Source organism: Labrus bergylta, chromosome 16 (assembly GCF_963930695.1).
Source record: "Labrus bergylta chromosome 16, fLabBer1.1, whole genome shotgun sequence".
Classification (NCBI taxonomy): domain Eukaryota; kingdom Metazoa; phylum Chordata; class Actinopteri; order Labriformes; family Labridae; genus Labrus; species Labrus bergylta.
In genome coordinates, this window is record NC_089210.1 from 25,835,995 (window position 1) to 25,856,512 (window position 20,518).

General features: G+C 41.9%; 1 protein-coding gene across 1 annotated transcript; it reads right to left on the bottom strand.

The window, feature by feature from the left end:
• Positions 1 to 2,611: 2,611 nt before the first annotated feature.
• Positions 2,612 to 19,741, bottom strand: s1pr2 (sphingosine-1-phosphate receptor 2). Its single transcript, XM_020640929.3, has 2 exons — positions 18,857 to 19,741; positions 2,612 to 5,916 (listed from the first exon to the last, which is right to left on the bottom strand). The coding sequence occupies exon 2, from the start codon at positions 5,781 to 5,783 to the stop codon at positions 4,659 to 4,661; it is 1,125 nt and encodes a 374-aa protein (XP_020496585.1). The 5' UTR covers positions 5,784 to 5,916; positions 18,857 to 19,741; the 3' UTR covers positions 2,612 to 4,658.
• Positions 19,742 to 20,518: the final 777 nt, after the last annotated feature.

Sequence of the window (20,518 nt, forward strand, 5' to 3'; positions counted from 1 at the left end):
CTTTCTTGTGAGAATTAGCTGTCTCCAATCCTGACCCCTAAATTTCAATTTATGTAAATACCACTACACAACCACAACATTTTTTTAGATTTGTTTCAACTGTGCAATTTAAAAGATCTTTATGATTAAGTTTAAACAAAGGTTGAAAGACTTAGATTTATTGTGGGTTTAATTTTTAAATTAAAAAACTATGCTCAAAAAATCGTGTCCCTTGTTTTCATGTCACTATCGAAACACAAGAGTTTTAGTGGCTTGGTTGAGCCTACAGTTAAGCCACACACCTGAATTTTTGACCAGGAAGTGACATTGCATCCCTGTCCCCCATGGCTGGATGATAAGCAGCTAAATCCCATAATTTTTAAATAAATGTGTTCCAAAGTCTGAAAATCAGTGTGTAACTTTAAAAATTGTCACTACTGATCACACATTCTCTTCAATTATGTAAACCTTTGGGGATTTTATGCAAATGATTATGTTTCTATGGGTGTACACCTCTTCAAAGGCGTGTTTGCTAGCCATGTGCTTGCTAGCATTCATTAATTATGCTCAAAAATAAGTCACTACCATAGACTGTAAATATTACTACCGAATCATATGGTCAAGTTCGGTAGTGACATTATCATTTCGGTAGTGACAAAATGGAATGGTAAATAGTTAAATCTCATCATTTTGAAATAAATGTCTTCCAAAGTCTTGAAGAATCAGTGAGTTTCTTTAAGTATCATCATTTCAATCATTTATTTACAGCAAATAAGCAATTAAGCAATTAATATTTGTACTATGTACTACTATATGGTCATGGATGAACATTTTTCTTCAAAAATACATTATTTTATTGACCACTAAACATACGTGCTTGTAATATTCCCAACATCAGGCATGTTATGAGTTAAAATTAAACAATAAGGTTGAAGGAATATGATAACACACTACATAGAAAATACTGGTCACTACAGAAACACTCGTTTTAAAAAAAAATATATAGATATATTGAGTTATCAACTAAAATGTTATAATACTGATTGGTTAACTGTATGTTCCATGTCATAAATCATTAACTCTGAAATCAATCTGATCAGTGTTTTACAGTTTAGAAAGAAAGATTGCACATAGATTTTGAAGAATTTAAAAAATTGAAAATTGAAATTTGTTTAAAAAATCATTTTAATTGATTTTGTTGTGAAACCCTTCAATACATTTAAAAAAAAATAATCTTTACATAAGGGAAGTAAACATAAAATTAACAGATTAACATAATATTGTTTTTATCATAGTTTAATACTATGTTTCGGTAGTGACAAATTTGGGGAGTGAAAATACATTCCAAAACAGTCTAAAAATACAATATCAAATTTGATGATTCGTTTACTAGATATGTGTACTTCAGATATGGAACAATATATATAGGGAAATGTTTTTGGGAATAAAACTCAAAATATTTCCAACCTGACTTTGAACCAATTCGGTAGAAAGGCCCAATTACAAAATAAGTCACTGTAATATGGCTTTATTCTGGTCATTGCTTTAGTTATCCCCCTTTTCAAAGTAGATATAGACATTTGGTAGTTTTATGTCCAGACTTGTAGTTAACTCAATATGAAAATGTAGAGAACAGCCTTCAGATGTGGCTGACTATATCCCTATGTTACCACAAGGTGGCACCATCTTATTGAAAATAAGTGCTTGGGCTTTTTCAGGTTATCAAATTGTGACTGCAAATTTCTCACTAACATTTATACATGAAAAACAGACCTACTATCAGGCCTCTATTTATATTTAATCATAGAACATGTTTATTGAACAGTGATACATTTGTCATAACACAGCACACAGCTGTTGCGTTTTTGTATTTTTTTTTCATATGTAGCATTCTTCATTTGCATAATCTAATGGATAAGAAGTGTTACTTTAAACAAAACATTCTTTAGCAGTAAAAATTGCTTAGCATTACAAACAGTCCTACTTCTCTGGGACAAACCTGCTTCAGTCTTGTGTGCAGACTTAAATGTTACTTGTGTACACAACTTCACCTACAGGTTTCTGAGTCTGATGTCATATCCTGCAGGGCACTGGAAAGACCTGGCAGACTTCCCAGCAGCCTCCTGGGGCTGATTCAGCCAATGTTCCCACCCAGGAATCCTGGACGTCTGACAGGAAACAGGCCCAACTCTCTCAAGGCCACTATAAGTCAGCCCCTCCCCTCATCCCAACTCTCCCTCTTGGCTGCAAATCATCTCCTGGGACCTTTCTTTATGCTTTTCTCAGACAAACTATCTTACAAAAAGACATATTTCTTACCACACCCCATTTTCACCCTCCCTATCCTCTGCCCAGCTTCCCATCATAGTGCTGTCTGCCTTCAGCCTTCAAGCATTTAACAATGTGTATTAGGTAAGAGAGTATTCATTAATGGCCAAGCAGTATTTGCAAGTACAATTTCAGACTTTCATGTTGAAGCTAGCATTTTTTGACCGTGTCAGAGCATGTTTGGATTACAATATGGTTCTATTGAATCCTTGTCAGAAGTAGGCACAAAAGGAGGACATACCCGGACCTACATGTTTGGTTAAGATGTTATTTACAGCCTAGAATGAAACTAGAACACGCAAAATGGATTCATCAGGTATTTCATTTATTTTATAAAAAGGAATGCAATTAACAAAATGTCTATGTACCTACATTAGTGTTTCAAAATGTACCGATTTTACACAGGCAGCGTGCTACTTGACACATAAGGCTATTGCACACGAGACATTTCACACAAATCATACATACTGTACAAAATTACATACATACATACTTACAAACATACATAGTAATTCATGTATTTATTATAGAAAACATCACAGAGTCAGGAAACACAATGAAGTGATAGGTACACAGATTGAAAACGTCTCTCCATCTGAAAATAATTTGGGGAAACATCACTGAAGCTGCCAAAGTGCTTTTCACCATTTCTACTTGGCCATCTAAACATCAAAAACAATAACAATAAAACACTAAAGAAGAGAGGAGTTTTTGAATGTCTGTCTACAGGAAGAAGGTAAATCCAATCCCGAACAACAGGAACCGGACAACGAAAAACAGGACTTCCTATGGCTGAAGGAAGTGGCATGTTGTAGGATGTCATAGATCGGGGGTGAAGTTAACCTCCCAGGAGAACAGAAAATTAATCTTCTCCTATTTTGGGAAGGTTGGGGGGGTCTTTGGAAAGATGAGACGTGTCTACGTCTTTGGTCGCACACGGCATATGGCTTGCAAATCAGACCGGGATGTTCACAAATAATTCTTGTTCATGTTGCTATTAAGACTTCACAGTGAAAGTGTCCTGACCTGTTCTTCTCTGCTTGTCAATGACTTGGTAATTCAAAATGATGACCAATAATACTGTCAACAATGGAGCTCCTGCCCCAAACACTTCATACATACATTCAGCCTTAATCCCAAAGAGGAAGGCACACACAGAGACAGCACATTGCTGCTACGTTGCTACAACACTGTCAGGACATTAGTCCCATAAGTCAAAGCTGCTGGACAGCTGTCATTGAATAAGATTCATCAGTGCCAACTTATTTCAGGAAATGTGCTTTCTGATTAGGCCTTCCTCAACGGAAACTATTAAGATACAAAAGACAACAGTAAAAGCAACAGGGACAGATTGTGATAACAAATGAGGGAAGGGGTGTTAGTGATGAAAGCTGGAGCTGAAATATATCATACACATCAGCGCTTACAAATAAGTTAGAATTCATGCATTACATGTATGCAGATTATGTACGTTTTTCATAGTTAATCAATAGTTTAAGCAAGGTTATATAGGGGATATATAGCCCTGGTTATGTTAAGGGAGCACTCGTGCTAATTTGGCCTCTTTGGAGTGCAGTATTATTTAAGTTGATTACTTTCTCCAGCTCTGTGTAGAACAAGTGATTCATCTGTAGGCCTAATTTACACATATTTCAATAAAGGAGAAACAGAAAACAATCTCTCAAGTAATCTACAAAGTGCAGTTTTGCAAGCTTTGCATTGATGCAGTTCTCAAAAGGCCCAAAACAACTCACTATTACTTTGACATTATGCATTTTATGTTTCATGTTTTTTTGGCTTTGAATACAGTTTTACATGTTCAGAAAGGGGAAAAAAAGATAAGAGGAATATACATGGAAATGGTTTGCAGCTCCATATTTATCAATGAGCGTACCCAAAAATCTATTTTCACATTTCTTAAAGTTCTCACCTGTGGTTTTGGTTTCTACTTAAAATGTTTGTGTTTTCACCACCGCTGCATTGGTGTATTGATTGAAGGCTGGTTGTGAAGTCACACAAGTTTGATTGCAATAACAAATGTCTGGATTGTAAAATGCATCTTGACAGACAGCTGTGTCACAGCCTTTCCAGGCAAGTCAGTGTGTGTCAGTGTCATGTGCTTCTTTTGTCATATATCTCTGTTTCATTACAGCCTCTCTTTCATCTCATTTAAACACACACACTCTCTCTCAATTATCCTAGCACACACACACACACACACACACACACACACACACACACACACACACACACACACACACACACACACACACACACACACACACACACACACACACACACACACACACACACACACACACACACAAACACACTGATGTTATTCCACCGTATCAGACACAGGTAGTACAGTCTTGCATGATAGGTATGGTCTGGTGTTCGTGTTTGTTAGTGCAGTGTTCCAGAGAGCTAGAGCTCTTCAGAGGGACCAGACAACGGTCAGAAGGCCGCCCGCTTTGTAGCACCCCCCAGCAACACAACACTCGCAGAAACTCCTTTCTCATGTCCTTGCTGCGCAGTGTGTAGATCACCGGGTTAAGCGCTGAGTTTAGAGTGGCAAAGCCGAAAAATATTTCTGCTTTGGAGAGAATTGGGCAGAACTGTATATTGCAGGATGAATCCAGGAGGAGGATGGTAAAAGCAGGCAGCCAGCACATGATGAAGACACCCAGCACTATGGTGACAGTTTTCAAAAGGGCATAGGCTGGGGAGTTGGTTGCTTCCTGGTGGCTGGAGCGTACAATCAAATAAATCCTAACATAGAGGATAACAATAGCAAGTAGTATGAGGCTAAAAATAGTCACAACAAAGAGGATGTATTTCTTTGAGTAGAGTGGCAGAACAGCCGAGCATTCGGGGCGGTCGTTGATGCAGTTCCAGCCGATGATTGGAAGTCCTCCGAGCAGGATCGAGGTGACCCAACAAGCTCCTATTAAAAGGAACATGCGGCAAGTTTTGGTGGAGCCATACACCTTGACCTTGGTGATGGCAGTGTATCGCTCTATCGCTATTGCTAGCAAGCTGAGGACTGAAGCTGCCAGAGCAATAAACGCAGTTCCCTCCCGAATGAACCACTGCACAGGCACCAGCTCAAAGGTTGTCGACCCTGACAGAAAAATGTTGGCTATATAGGCCGAACCTGCCAGCAGGTCAGAGAAAGCCAGATTGCCAATAAAGAAAAACATGGCAGAGTGGAACTTCTTATTGCGGCAGACTGCAATCAGGACCAGCAGATTCTCCAGGATGATGATGGTGCAGAGGACTATGAAAACAGTGTTGAGGGTTGTGAACTGTGTGACTTTTCTTTTATTGTCAATATATTTTTCCAGCTCTTGTGGGGTCATATTCTTCGCATAGGCATAGTAGTAGTGGATGAGACTCCGATTGTAGTACTGGGAATATTTGCTCTTCATGGTGACAGGGTGGCAGAGCACAGCGGCTTTACGGCAAAGATTCATTCACACAGTGGAGATGTGCAGGATGTCGACGTTGTTAATCATTGCCTTTAAGAAAAAGGACAGGAAGAGGGTCCAGGCTGGGAGGGAGGCTGCCTGTCCCACAGTCACGTCTACTGAGCTCAATGTGGGTCACCTGCAGACACAGAAAGGAAGGGTCATGGTTACTGACAAGGTACATTACTTTAAAATAGACCCTAAAAAGCAATCAAAAGTAACCAGGCAAGTTGTTAGACAAACAATCACATGACAAAATTTGGATAGAGATGAGCCGATTGTGAAAATCAAGGCCGATACCAATCTTAAAAACACCCACTTCTCTGAATCAGTAGTTAGGTGTACTAGTTGCCAGACTTAAATTAATGTGACAAAACAGATAAACATCGGCTGCTGACATCGGCTGATGCCACATTATTTGACAATGAGCCAGTGTCTGTAAAGAGGGCAGATACCGACGTTAAACTGATGCATCGGTGAATCCCTGAAATCGGACATAGTGAGTTCAAAGAATTTACACCCACATTAGCAGAAGTTACAGCCTGTTGCAATCTAAATGGAAGGAGTTAATCTGTTGGCTCACAGGGGAGTTTACAATGTGGTAAAGGAGGGGGACCTGAGCGAGCAACAATCATCTTCAGGTAGAAGAATAAGTTCTCTGTTAGGCCGTGTGTCTGTGCTTACACAATGCACTGCAGTCTGAAGGGGACATTCCACTAACCCTGTCCAAGCACACTGTTGTCAACACACAGCATTGTTGTGGGGAGCGAACCATTCCACTCCACTGAGTTACCTCTTGAAACTTCAGCATAGCATGTGGATCAGCCAGACTTCTTCATCCTGACCCTGCCCCCTCTGACCATTTGACAAACAGCATATTAAACAGATACCCGGCGACTGTGGAAGCTTCCCGTACTTCAGAAAAAGCTTTTTATGACTTGAAGGTGATGCAACAAATGTAGAAAAATAAACAACACCCTAAGTTTACCCTTACTGCATGTGTGATAGTGAGGCCCTGTTAGAATATACACGATGACATTATGGTACTTTAGGGGCATATGTTGTAAAAACCAATGTATCCAATGACATAATCCATAAAATATAGTACTAGTGTGAAACCGTTGCAGAAAAACTTTAGAATAATAAGGTGTAAGGTTTTAAAATGACGCAATAAAAAACCTATAAGAATCACTAATGTGGCTTCAAATTACTGAGAGGATCCTTTTCATGGAGAAACCTATAAACAAACCGAAACCAAATAAATGGGCTGCAGCAAAGGAGCAGAAAACAAAGGAAAGTTGGAGGCTCTGGAAATCTAATTAGAGGCGGTGCTGGTGTCTTAAACCTGTCAAAAGTAACAGGATCCCTCTGCAGGCCAGCTCCAGAGGTAATTGAACACTGATGCTTCAACTGCTTGTCGTTGCAGCCGCCCTGAACAAGAAACCTTTAGTGGAAACTGGGGCTGAAGCTCTTCTCTGTTCTGCTGAGCTTTGACTCAAAACACGGGAGACTAAAAGATGGAGAGGGAATAGAGACAAAGGCAGACAGAGAGCATGCATGTGGAACGGCATCTGGACACAAAGAAAGGAATCTGAAACTACACCGTGACGTCCACACTTCCCCAAATGAATCAATGTGACGTGTTGCACGGCAAAAAACGTAACTTTGCATGTGCATCGATTTCTCGCTTCACACCCACGGACAATTGTGCTAGCAATAGAGTGATGAAACAATCCCTTGCATACAAGCAGCGTCGGCACAAAGCTCTTATTGGCTGCCAGCGACAACCAGCACACTGTTTCCTCATGCAGGAACAAAGAACAATAGTGTCCTTCAATTTGGAGAGCATTGCCCTTCAGCCTTAATAATGGGACAGCACACTTCCATTTGGCTACAGAGACTGTATCATAGCAAAAATGTATTTACAGTTGAGCACTCTCTTATCAGAACCTCTGCCACAGGACAGCTAGCCCCCAACCCTGCTAATCTTTTTTAGCTCCATTAATGGACACAAATGGGAGACTTGAGGCTGAGCACATGTGCCAGCTGCATCAGAGTAATTGCATTACATTACATTATTGCATTCTATAATGATGTTATTATTGGAAAAAAAGCTGATACTGCGCAGCTCTGTATCTCCACATCCTGCAGTCTGCTATAAGAAAAATGCACTAGTTTTGTTTTGCCTCAGTGTGGTTTTCTATTCAGCTTTGCTGGGTTTTCTCACAGTTCTCCCACGAATTGTGTGCTCTCGAGGTCCTCCTGTCACCTGCAGTCCTTGTCGTCTGTCATCAAGGGATTTCACTGTGTGTGGGAAACCTGACGGGCTGGTTTGCCTACAGCACCGTCTCGCCGCAGCCCTGCCCTGCACCTCCACCTGCCGCCGTGTGCCATTCAGAGCTTTCCACAGTGATTGGTCAACAGTAGACTTCCTGCTTTGAAACCCCTCCTTTCCAACAAATTGTAAAAGTTGTGCCCTGCATTTGACCCAGACAACACTGTCAAACTTCCACAACAGACAAAACACATTGTCACAAATGTCACGCCATGTAGTCCCCTTTCCTTACTAACACAATTGGATAGTAACAACAGCACAAACCCTGAAAAAAAAAACTCGACTTGAGGATATCACAGCATATTTTGAGTATTAATGTTATAGAACAGCGTTTCTTACAATAAATTCATTTTTTTGGTAAAGCATTAACTATTTAAATACTGCTGTAAAAACAAAAACAAAAACAAAAATCAAGAATATCTGAATTTTATTTAGTTTAAGTGCATCAGATGTTGGTTAGTATAACCAGTATTAGAGCCTGACCGATAAATCAGCCAGCCGATAATATGGGCCGATAATAGCATATCCAAGGACTATATCAGTGGCTAATTTTAAGGCAGATATGTGACAATATTACTGGACTTAGCAGTCAAATGTAATTTAATTTGAGTATCATTGTATTGAACTAGCAGTTCTCTTTCTGGCTGTCACCAGCAGAGTGTGCTATATGGATTACAACAAGCACAGACACGTACATGCACAATTACTTTCCAGTTGAGTGACCATCTTGTCTTCATTATGCAGTATTTCTTTTCTACAAGTGTTTAGGTATCTATCTATCTATCTATCTATCTATCTATCTATCTACCTACCTACCTACCTACCTACCAATCTATATCTATCTATCCATCTATCTATTTATCACACATAGATTTTAGAAAGATATCGACCAATGTATCAATACCAGATTTTTTCCTCCCCAATATTGATATCGGTATTTGCCCCAAAAATCCCATATCAGTCGGGCCCTAACCGGTATACAATATTTTCAAATATGCTCATACAATGAATGCATGTGTGCAGTAGATATATTTCAATACACATACTCTACTAACTTTTCTTTAAAAGCCCCGCTTGCAAATATTCAATCACTTCAGGGCTCCTTAAATGTTTTCATTTTGATAAACACTTCAGTTGTGTTTAATTGTTAAAAAAAAAAAAGTGGTGCATTTAAAAAGGTATGTAGATGATGTCATCTTAAATTGTAAACTATGTGAAGGAAGACAGATGATGAAAAATATTGCCTCTCCTTGGTTTAATAAACAAATGTCAAAGCACTGTGCTGTAGGCGACAGTGTGGAGGGCTTATAAGGAAACACAAATAACTAAATATCCTGTCTGGATTTCACAGCGAGGCCCAGACACAGTTTGAAAAGGTGACGAGAGAAACAACTTTTGAGGGGAGGGTTAAAATAAGCTTCAGACAGGACAAAAGGCAGTGAAACAAGAGACTGGCACCTGAGACAGGATATCCTATCAGAAAGCTGCACACAAGTTTCACACCTTTTGACAGATGCTAACATGTTCATGTGCTGTAGCTGGAACAGAGACAGCTTTACCCGCACAAACGGATGAAACCATGAAAAGCCATCAGCAATGAAACCACAGTAGCAAACAGCTGCATAGAGACTACATTTTTACAAAAATCAAAGGACCATTTAAAAGAGAGTTATAGTTGGGCTGAAAACGGACTCTTGACGGCTGCACAAAAGCCTCAGGTGGTTTTCCCCAGAAGCACCTGATAAGCCCCAATTAGCAGGCCGTCTGCTCACCAAAAACCAAGGCGACACCCCCCGATGACACCACCTGCCACCTGTGACACTCTACCTAAACCTGGATCAACTTTCTCTAGGGGGGGGAGAACTTAAAACACAAACAGAGCTCCTCACTGATGACACAGCACCCACGCTCATGTTTGCATATACACATGTTTTTACTCTAATGTTCTAGCCCCTGCAAACATTTTAGATAAGAAAAGAGCAGTGAGTTTGTACAGTTTACATTTGACTCTGTTTCTGATTCTGTTTGTTATGAAATGTGGTTACTATTCGGAATAACTTAGAACATTTTGCCGTGAGCAGTTTGTGGTCTGAAACATCTTGCAACATATCTTTCACCATCTGCTCCTTACAGTCGCTGCTCACAAGGAGCTGTAACAGCAACATTGCATGGTGTCATGATCAGCAGCCTGAAAGTATCACAGAAAGGCCTTCTTTATAAGAACTTTTATCTGAACAAGTTCTTCATCTATATTTTTCCACTTCAGCGCGATTTATTGACCTCCTTTGTGACCACGATTTTTCCTCTCTTCCAGCCACAAACATATCCATCATACTATAGATAGTATATCTATAGACTAAAAGCATCCGCTGCAGTGATTGGTCCCTTTCTGCTGATGTATCATGGTATAACCTATGTGTTTTGTTATGAATGGATTCAGACCACATATTTTCTTCCCAGACTACAAAGTGAAGGATAATATGTGAGTGCTGCAACCACAGTGCCCAGCAGTTGAATGATGAAGTCTTTCAGCTGTGTGTGTAGCACTGATAATGAGCTAAATAAAAGAAATGTTTTAAACGGAACAAGTCAAACCAAAACTTTCTTTTTAAGGGTATTTCAGCTGACGTAATGCAAAAGGTATGACAAACAACTCAAGTGGAAGTATACCAGAAGTGCTGTGACACTCTGAGGGAAGAAATACAAAACCGTGCAATGCAGTAGGAACAAATACAGTCAAATGTTGACATGTCAGACACACAGTAAAAAGCTCAGCTATTAAGATTAAGATTAAGATTAAGATCCACAAACTATCACCACGCACGGACACAACAGTAGTTTCATTTCTAAGGAAATGACTCAACTAAAAGATAAAGACTTTCTCTTTGCCAGTTCTTTAACGTTATCAGCAATGACATACTATACATCTATCTTTTCACTGATAGCTCAGTGCTCCTCCACACTGTCAGAAACCACTGCACACATAGGCTGTTTAAAGCAAACTTCTTTTTTTTTGCATGGAGCGGCTCCATGCAGTCCTGTTGTGCAGCCATAGAAAACTAAGTGATGATCATTGTATGCTAGCAGGTGGCCGCTGCGTCACCCTGATGCTCCATCCGTCACTGAGCCTCAGGGCACTGAGGCTGAAATCTTTTCACATCAGCACAGCAGCACTATTGATTGTCTGCAGTCAATGTTTCCAGTATCAATGTACCAGGGCTTGGAGATCATTCAAGTTGATGCTGTGACATAACTCAGCTGCTCCCTGGGCCTACAAATGACCTTGTGCATTTAGCACAGACTAAATAATAACCCACAGTGACTTTTGTGTAGCAGAAAGGTCAAAACAGAGGTTTTGAAGTCACGTCTACCTGAGCTTATCTTAAGCTGTCGCTGTTATCTCTGTTTCTGCCATGCCGCCGACAAGCTCACTGATAAAACAGGGATGATGAAGGCTTACAAGATTCAAAAACATTTCAGTTTTAGAGGTCAGATCAAGCTCTTTAGCAACGCTTCAGAAACAACAACTTCCTCCTGATGTTAAGGTTTTGCTAACCAAGAAAGACACGCATGCATGACCACAACACTCAACCCTTAAACTACTCCACCTCCAAATGCAACTAAGCTGAAGTTTTCTTTAGATGAAATTTCCATTTTGAATGCTAAGCATGCTGTGTCCATTATTAGTTCTCTCTCAAAGTAGATCATTTTAGATATTTACTGATGTTTTAACAAAAGAAAACTGAAGCTGTAAATTCTCAAGAGACAGAAAGTCTGACACATTCTGGCAGTTTTTTTCACACACTGTAGCCTCCTATACTCAAGGGACAAATGCGTGGGCTGATTTGTGCAAGAGTGAGAAAAGACAGAAAGTTACTCTGCAGGATCAGTTGTTTTGACACACCAGCGGCTCATAAATTCACTGGACGAACGATAACTGGGGATTTTACAGGAAAGTAAGCGAGCAAATAAGAAGAAGAGAGCCTGTCTGAGCATCACGCTGTAACTTGCAGACCTACAATATCACAGTTTCTATCTTAGAGAGGAACTCAACAGCATTTAGTGAAAAAAAAAAACTTGGCACAGAAATGTGTGTACTTTGCTAAACAGTATCAGACACATACAGATCACATCCCTTTTTTCTGTACAGGTAAGATAAATAAATATCTATTTAAGTTTGCATCAGTGTCATGATATGTAGATGAGAGAGAAAAAGTTCCCTTTTACTGACAGACTGGAAGGTTTCCTCTTTTTTCCACTCTGTGTTTGAAGTTGAAATGTTGCTCTTAACCTTCCCCTCTCTCTGTCTGTCATTGTGCTAACACAATCATGCTTCATTAAAAACCGTCTATGAGCTGCTAGATATTAGTGGGGTGGGTATTAGTGTCCTCAATACGTGGGGTTTCATCATATATAATTAGGGATTACCCTTTCGCTCGTCAAACACTTTGACAGTTTGGGTACAGCCTCCTCTGAGGGGTCCAGTCTGTCGACACAGCTCAGCCAGGAACAAAAAGAGTTCTGTTTTTAGTTCTCCTGCGTGGTTCATCGTGACTTCTCAAAGTGTCCTGTTTTGTTTTCTGTTCCCCTCATCAGGCAGTTCACCTATGCAGCTTTGCAATGCTTCGTTTGTGATGATTGTTCTCTATAGTGGTGGTGGAGACAAAGAGATGCGTTAAGAAGAAGGGCATCGCACTGCCTCAGGAGCCGTAACCCGCATGACGGGCAGACACCAACCCCCCACCCCAATCCCTGTCTACCCCATTGAGGGGGGGGATCTCTGAGGATGGCGCCTGAGAGGCAATTACTGTAATACCTTCACCCTCGGACCAATCCTGTCAACTTAAATTATTCCAAATTATTCATGTTTTTCTATCGCTCTATTTTGAATATTTCCCTTTAATGCTGATCCAGAGCCACAACGGACTCACTCAAACACCCCCCCTCCTCCGCTCCTATATTTTAAAACTTCACCACAGAGATCAAAAGACAAGTCCACAAAGAGGTGATTAAATACACATCAAGAAGGATTTATTTAGCACACATCTGGGGCAGACATGCTCTTATAGACGCCTTTTTAAAGACTTCATTAAAGCACATGGTGTGCAATCAGAAGCTCTGCATCAAGAGAGAGCTGTGTTTGTGTTCTAAATCCTCTTGTCTATGAGTAACATTTTATGTAGCTTAGCTGACTTAAATAAAAGAAAAAATGATCAGTGTTTATTTTTTAACCCATTGCAGGCACATGTATAGATATGTGTAGAGCATGCATGTGCAAACCATCCGGAGATTTTGCACAGCTTGAAAAGTCTAACAATTCTCAGAACTTTCACGCTATGTGGAAAGGCGGTAAATTGCAGATATAAATGTTCAGCAGTGAGTTTGTATGTTCGCAGATATGATGGTGTTAACCACAAGGCATCCTAAAGGCAGATGCAAGACATAAGAATACATACTGCTGTTGTGCAGGGACACAAGTGAGATCAGGTCTAGCTGGTCTGCATCAGAAACCACAGGTTTGAATGCTTGATTCAAGTTTCAGCCCCTCTCACACCTTCCCATGTTCTTGTCTTTACAAAGAGCTCTCCCCTAATGAAAGGCTTTGAACCCTCCTTTAGGTCTCTATTGTCCCTGCTTCTATTCTTCTTTGCTGATAGACCTTGAACTCCATCTCTTCTCATGTTCTGCTCCTCCGTTGGGAAACTGTGCGGTTGCCGTGAGAGAGCATGGGATTACTTGTCGCTTGGCGTGCCAAAGAACACGAGACGTGACATTACACACAAACATTTAGGTCTGCATTTTGTGTATGTTGGTATAGTGCAGAGGATTGCTGTGACTACACTGCTTATGTTTGTCCCACTGATGTTGCAGTGAGTCTCGATGCAATGAGCATCATCACACAGTCATGGAGCAAAAGCATTGTGTGAGGGGAAATGATACCATCTACATTGGTTGACACACACAAGCCAACCTGATTGCTTCTGCCTCGTGCCCCTTGATAACGTGCTAAACTGATGAAGGCCCTCCATCTCTCCACATGGTCCAGCATTAAAAAAAAAAAAGGCAGCCACAGACTCGCCTGGCAAACATAGATCCATTAAACGTGGCTCTGTTGATGGAGAAAAACATGGTTGCCTAGAGAAGGAACACTGTTGTGTCCACACAGTCCACGGTTGCTTCTCGGTATTTCATACAATTTAAGATTTTCCTGCTTTGAAGAGAAAACTAATATCTTGAAGAAATTCTGATGATGCCAACATCAATTTGACTCTACAGCTCGAGGACATTGCATCTTAAACTCTAAGAAATATTTGTGCAGGGTCTTTAGAGTTACAACCTGCATTTAAAACCAGTGCATGGAAAGAGTCCCAATGGTAATCAATGTTACAGATTTTTGGAGGGATACTACGTCTGCTTTACTTCCTGGCAACTCTAGTCAAACTTTTAAAAAACAAAGGGTCCCACAGCAAAGTCCTTGGCTTTTTATGCAGCTGTACGGAGTCTTGTGCAAGCGTTTGGGAGGGTTGTTTGCCAAGGGACTTTTTTGCAGAAATAACAAACAGTTCAGATAGTGAATATTGCCTTCAGGCAGCTTCTCAGAGGGTAACAGCTACTTGACTTTAACTGAGACAATGCTCATCTGAAAAGGACATTTTTCAGCAGTTGTCATATTAGTTTTAAGTAAACAGAATCTGTTTCAGCACAATCTGTCTGTTGCGATGGAGCAGTCTGGCCTCTGTCGTGACCCGGCATGTGTTTGGCCGGAGGTTAATTTCATCCTGTCTTTAAGCACGGAGAGAATGAAGCTGAGGCCTTATACTGGATAAACAATCTTAATGGCGCTTTCCAACAAAACAGGCAATCACTAAGGCTATTCTGCCTTATTTCAAAAGTCTGACAGCCATTAAGGAATCTTATTAAAAAAAAGAGGCTCATTAGGAGGAGAGACAGAGTTGCTGAATGGATTCAACAGGCTCTCGCTGGCTGCATGGGGCAATTCAAAATCCAAGAAAAGCTGTCTCCAGCTTACTTCTGGATCTGGATCTGAATATGGAGGTGGGGTGCTGAAGTAATCCTGCTGAGTTTTCCAGCTGCCCAAACAAAGCTGACTGGATAACAAAGGCTTCCAAGAGAGATGAGGAGGAGGAGGAGGAGGCTGCCAGAACCACGGCATCTTCCGTGTGTACCTGCTCCAAGCGAGCGAGCACTAAGAATGACCAGAAATCAGGAAACCCCGACATGACCACACTTATTAAGCTTGCCGCTACAACTGACAGCACAAGACTTTTCCCATTCAGTTCATAAATCACTCTGCGTGACCTAAAGAGAGGTTGCCGAGTGCTGCAGTTCCCATTCAAAGCCGCAGCAGAAACCAAAGAACTTGGAGTCAATCTGCCTGTCATTGTCTCTGAGACAATGTTACACGATGAAAAAATGTCTCTCAGAGCTCTGAAAAACCATTTGCAGGGTTATTTCCAACTGGCAGCATTTTAGAATAGAGGCTTGTCTGAGGTTGAAACGTGTCAGAAGATAGACAGGCTTATCCTCACCACAGAAAGCATCAGGAAATCCTGGCATGCTGCTACAAGCATCAGTGCCTGGTCATGGGGGGTCTAATAGTTTGTCCAAGTCCTTCAAGTGGAAAAGGAATGTAACAGGAGACCTTAAAACTAATGGATTATTTCATCGCTTAAAACACTAGCCTTAAATAGTCAAAAGCCTTTCTTTTCTCCACAAAATATCAGCTCATGTAAATGTTTATACCATAATCATTACAGCACTGACAGCATCTTCTCGCAACCCAGAAAGCCTGTTTAGAAAAGGAGAGACAGATAGAGCGGGTAAGTGTGCACGTGTATTTCTCTCCCTGCCAATAATAAGCAAACAAAGTCTTTAGTGACACCCCATTCTCAATTAGGTGAAGAAAATGGGTTAAAGCGGAGGACGACGTATTTATTTCTCTGATCTCGGGCACTCCCAGATCTTGGCTGTGAATCATAAAGCTACATGCTGTCAGCTGTGTGTTGTGACTTGCGCTCCGCAGCCTGCGAACAGAAGGCGTTTATTTTGCTCCAGCTGCCACACCCAAGGAAAAGTGTTTTTCAGGCTGAGGGGGAGTACCAGATAGAACTCTGAGCCTAAAGAACCCAGATGGCCGTCTGCAGAACACTATTAGTATCACAGAGAAAAGCCCAAGAGCAATGTATAAACACATACATTGTCTCTCCTGTGAGCCTATTCTTTTTTTGAAAACTATGTATACACAACCGACTGGTTTCATTTAACCAGGTAAAAGCCAGGTAGCCTCTGGCAAGTCACTGCTCCTCTGATCTTTCAGAGCAGTTATACCTCCGATCTGGCTCAATAAAGTGGTGACTATAAACAACAAAAGAGAAGTCAGTCTCCCAAAGGAAAAGGCTTCTCGCTGCTTCCTATTAGCAGCCTGCTCTCAGGCCTAAGTTGAAACCCGAGCATCCTACTGGGATCTACACCACCCACCCACCAACCCTTCTCCAACCCCTTAGTGACCTGCTCCATAAAAAAAATAGCCTGCAAATCCAGTTCCCACCACTGAATTACCAGTAATTTATTTATCCATGCATGCACTTATGCATCTATTTATTTATTCAACTCATCTATTTGTCCTCACTTCTCACGCACCCCAGGCAGTCCCCATTGAGAGGGGTCTGATTACAGGCATCATCGTGTGGAGGAAGACAGGGCCATTGAGCGCTGTGACCTGGGTCAGCAACATACAGATCCTGAACTCATGATGTCATCGGGCTACTTGATTAAGCCAGCCTGCTTGAGCTACACAGTTTGAAGTTCTTCTATATAGACTGCTAACTCTAACACCATGTGTGCTCTGGGTCTGTGAAAGTCTGGGTGTGCTTTGAGCCGTATGAGTGTCAGGCCAATAATATCACAGTTCACAGCACCCTGGGGTTACCCTTGCCCAGTCCAAGGATGGCAAAGTGTGTGAGGAAAGCTGGCAGCGCTAAGACTTGGTCGGGTGGCGGGTGTTGTTCTGGTGCAATGAGCCATGCGCACACAAGGGCCAAACACAGACGGCCAGCAGGCTATATCGTGCCCTGTCTTCAGCAAGTCCAAGGCATGCTGGAAGAAGAACCTGAGTCCATAAAGCGCCCGTGCATGCCGCAAACAAAGCAAGCACAACAGCAGCATCCATGAAGCTGCTGACAGGGCCTTCAACACTTGATAGTCCTCTCCTAATGCTGCTGAGCGGGCTTCCTCTTCACCCCTTGCTCCTGATGTTATCACAGTAAGATGTTTGCTTGCCTTAATGCGACAGGCTTTAGCATCCGCGTGCATTGGAGAGCTAATTTTCGCACCCTGTAACCTGGGCTGGGGCTTGAGATAATGCCTCACTTTGCAGCCTGCTAATGAGCCGCAGCACCCTGAAGACTGAGCCAGACCAACCACAGGATGGAGGATGATGGATGGGGGCTTTTATCTGGGCAATAAACATTAGTTCCTCCACCTTATCATCTTATCTCGCTGTGATTTGAGGATTCTCCCACTACAGGATGCTGCATGGCTGGACTCCTGACACCTCTGTATCCCTCTCTGCTGGTCTTACTCTTTCTGACATAACAGACACAAAGCACTTTTCTGGCTGTCCATCTTTATGGCAGTTATAAGGAAATGTAGTGCAAGGTTGACAAAGGGATAAAGTCCTGCATGTGTCCAAAGTTTCATACATGTTTTTATGTCATTCTACATTTAGTATTTCCTGTTTATAACACAAATGCATGCTATGTTTGTACTTTATCAAAAACATGTGTTGCTCATTTAAATCTAACAACAGTGTACTGTATGTGATGATCTTGCTGGTTAAAGCTCTGAGCTGCCTTTCTCTGGGGAGCATATCTCCAACCCCACGAGATTAACTCCGGTACATGAGGGATAATGGGGGCTTTTGTCTTATTAATACATCCTTTCAATACAATGCCTTCTTTAGAGTGACGGATGAACAAGCCCCAACAACATCGGAGGGGTCAGCGCGGGGGGGTGCACAGCAGGCTGTGCAACGGCTCCAAGTAACAGTGAGTAAGAATGTGTGTGTGCGTGAGCGTGTGTGTGTGTGTGTGTGTGTGTGTGAGAGAGAGAGAGAGAGAGAGAGCGTGTGTGTATGTGTGTGTGTGTGTGTGTGTGGAGGCCCCTGCGAGAAAATGCCCGGGGTGCACGCAGCCCATCTCCACCCCCAACAACTCAACAGACAACATATGATGCAGCAAAGTGCGCTGACCCCCGCTGTATGATCGACAGCTGTACTCCCGCGTGTTAATATTTAACGTCACACAATGTTATTCATTAAAACACACACTGTGTGTTTAACAAACGCAGCAGCCTCACGAAATCTAAATATCCACTGTGTGTGTGTGTGTGTGCGTGTGTGTGCTGCAGAAGTGTTCCTGTCTTTGGCAAGTAAAAGTGCAGAGGTGGCGTGTTGCTTCATGTGGGCATTGTTGCTGTCATGTTCCGGTTTTATTGTAAAGGGAGCATTTCGAGATTTCAGCGTCAAAGGCTACTTTTTGGATGAAAGTAATGAAGAAAGCATGTTTACGAACGAGGGAGTTCTTTTTATAGTCTATATAAACCCAACAGATTGACTACTCGTTCGTTAAACTGGGAATCATGTTACTGTAGTAGAAACATCAGATTCCTTTGTTAAGTTGCTGCTGTCACACTAACAATATTTTGAGAAGGTGCCATAACTTACCCCATGAGAGATATGGTGGAGAGCAGCGAGAAGTCGCTCCAACAAATATGTCCTCACATGTGGCCACTAGCTTTCCACAAATGCTGTCCCAAAGCTTTCCTCTGATCCGGGGTCGGGAGGCAACGATGACAATCAAAACTTTGGTGCAGGGCTACACGGCGTGTCTTGTCTCGTCAATGGTAAATCCATACCGGTCTGTGCGCCACCGCGGAAACCCAACACAGATAACCCGAAAGCCGGACGACTCCAAAGAATCCGGAGCAGGGAGAGACAAAGAAGTGTTCTTTTTAAAAAAAAAAGAATTCGCACTTTCTCTTTTGTCAATCTAATCCAACAGTCCGTCTGCTTGTCCTGCTTGCTCTCTGGGAACAACAGCTCCACGGGGCTGTGGAGCGTCAGGGAGGCGCGCACACAATACGCGGTCACACACACACACACACACACACACACACACACACACACATACACACACACACACACACACACCCACACGAGACCCAGAGTGTATGGAAACGTCATATACCCATGAAGAGTCGAGAGTCTCCGTGTCGAAATATAACGCCGATGCGGGTTTGTGGACGACAATTAATACGGAAAATACTTTTTAAGCCTATTTCTGGAGCTTTTGCCCACTCATGGAGCTCACAAATGAGGTCCAGATGTTCCACCTCTTCACTTCCTCTCTCCTCGCAGATCCCAGAAGCAGAATCCACACTTTTCAACTCATCCTGGCTCAGTTTCCCTTGAGAACAGTGGCCAGTTAAAAGTCTAACAAAAGAAATAGGCTACATCTAAGACGCTAGAAAGTTAAAATTCTGCTTTGACGTCTCCCCCAGTGAATACTCCAAATGTAATGTTACAGTCGAGACAGTATTGTAATATCCATGAGTATCCTTTAGGTCTCTCTCTCTCTCTCTCTCTCTCTCTCTCTATATATATATATATATATATGTGTGTCTGTGTGTGTGTGTGTGTGTGTGTGTGTGTGTGTAATAGGGAGAGTGAGGTGAAGGTAAGTCACTGTCTGTTAGTCATCAGGGCTTAGGCGAGACACACTGAGGGGCAGGTGCTGGCTGCAGTCAAAGAGCCTCTAGCCCCAGAGGAGGTAATAATGTCTTCACAGTCATCCCAAGTGGCAATGATGTCATGTGTCTGTGATAAGAAGAAGCTGAGTAATGTTGTGATAGTATTTATAGGTTATCTCACCAAAGATTCTAAGAGATCCCCAGCTTCTGTGTTAAAGAAATCTTTGTGAGCTGTGGAAAACAGGGGACTTATAGGCTGTTTTCTTTATTAAACGGCAGGGGTTTCAGTTTGAGTGAAAAGATCTGTATGGTTAGGAACAAGGAAGCAGTACCTCAGACTCACACTTGATTTTTTCTTTTTTTTGCTTTGAGTCCCACCTTTGAGCAAATTACACAGGGGAAGCACCTCACTGCTCATCATATACAGTCTACCTGTGGGGGTGAATGGAAGATTCCCTTCAGGGTCTTGGTGTGTCTGGTCTCTAGCAAATGGTTTCAACAAGTTTGGCTCATGTCGTGTCTGCTGATGGTGTACTGGGGGAGAAAGGATCAAGATTGCGCAATCTAGCTCTCAGCGCACTCATCCCTTACCGCCCCCGCAGCAACAGCAGCAGTTATGTGGAAAGAAATCTCTGAA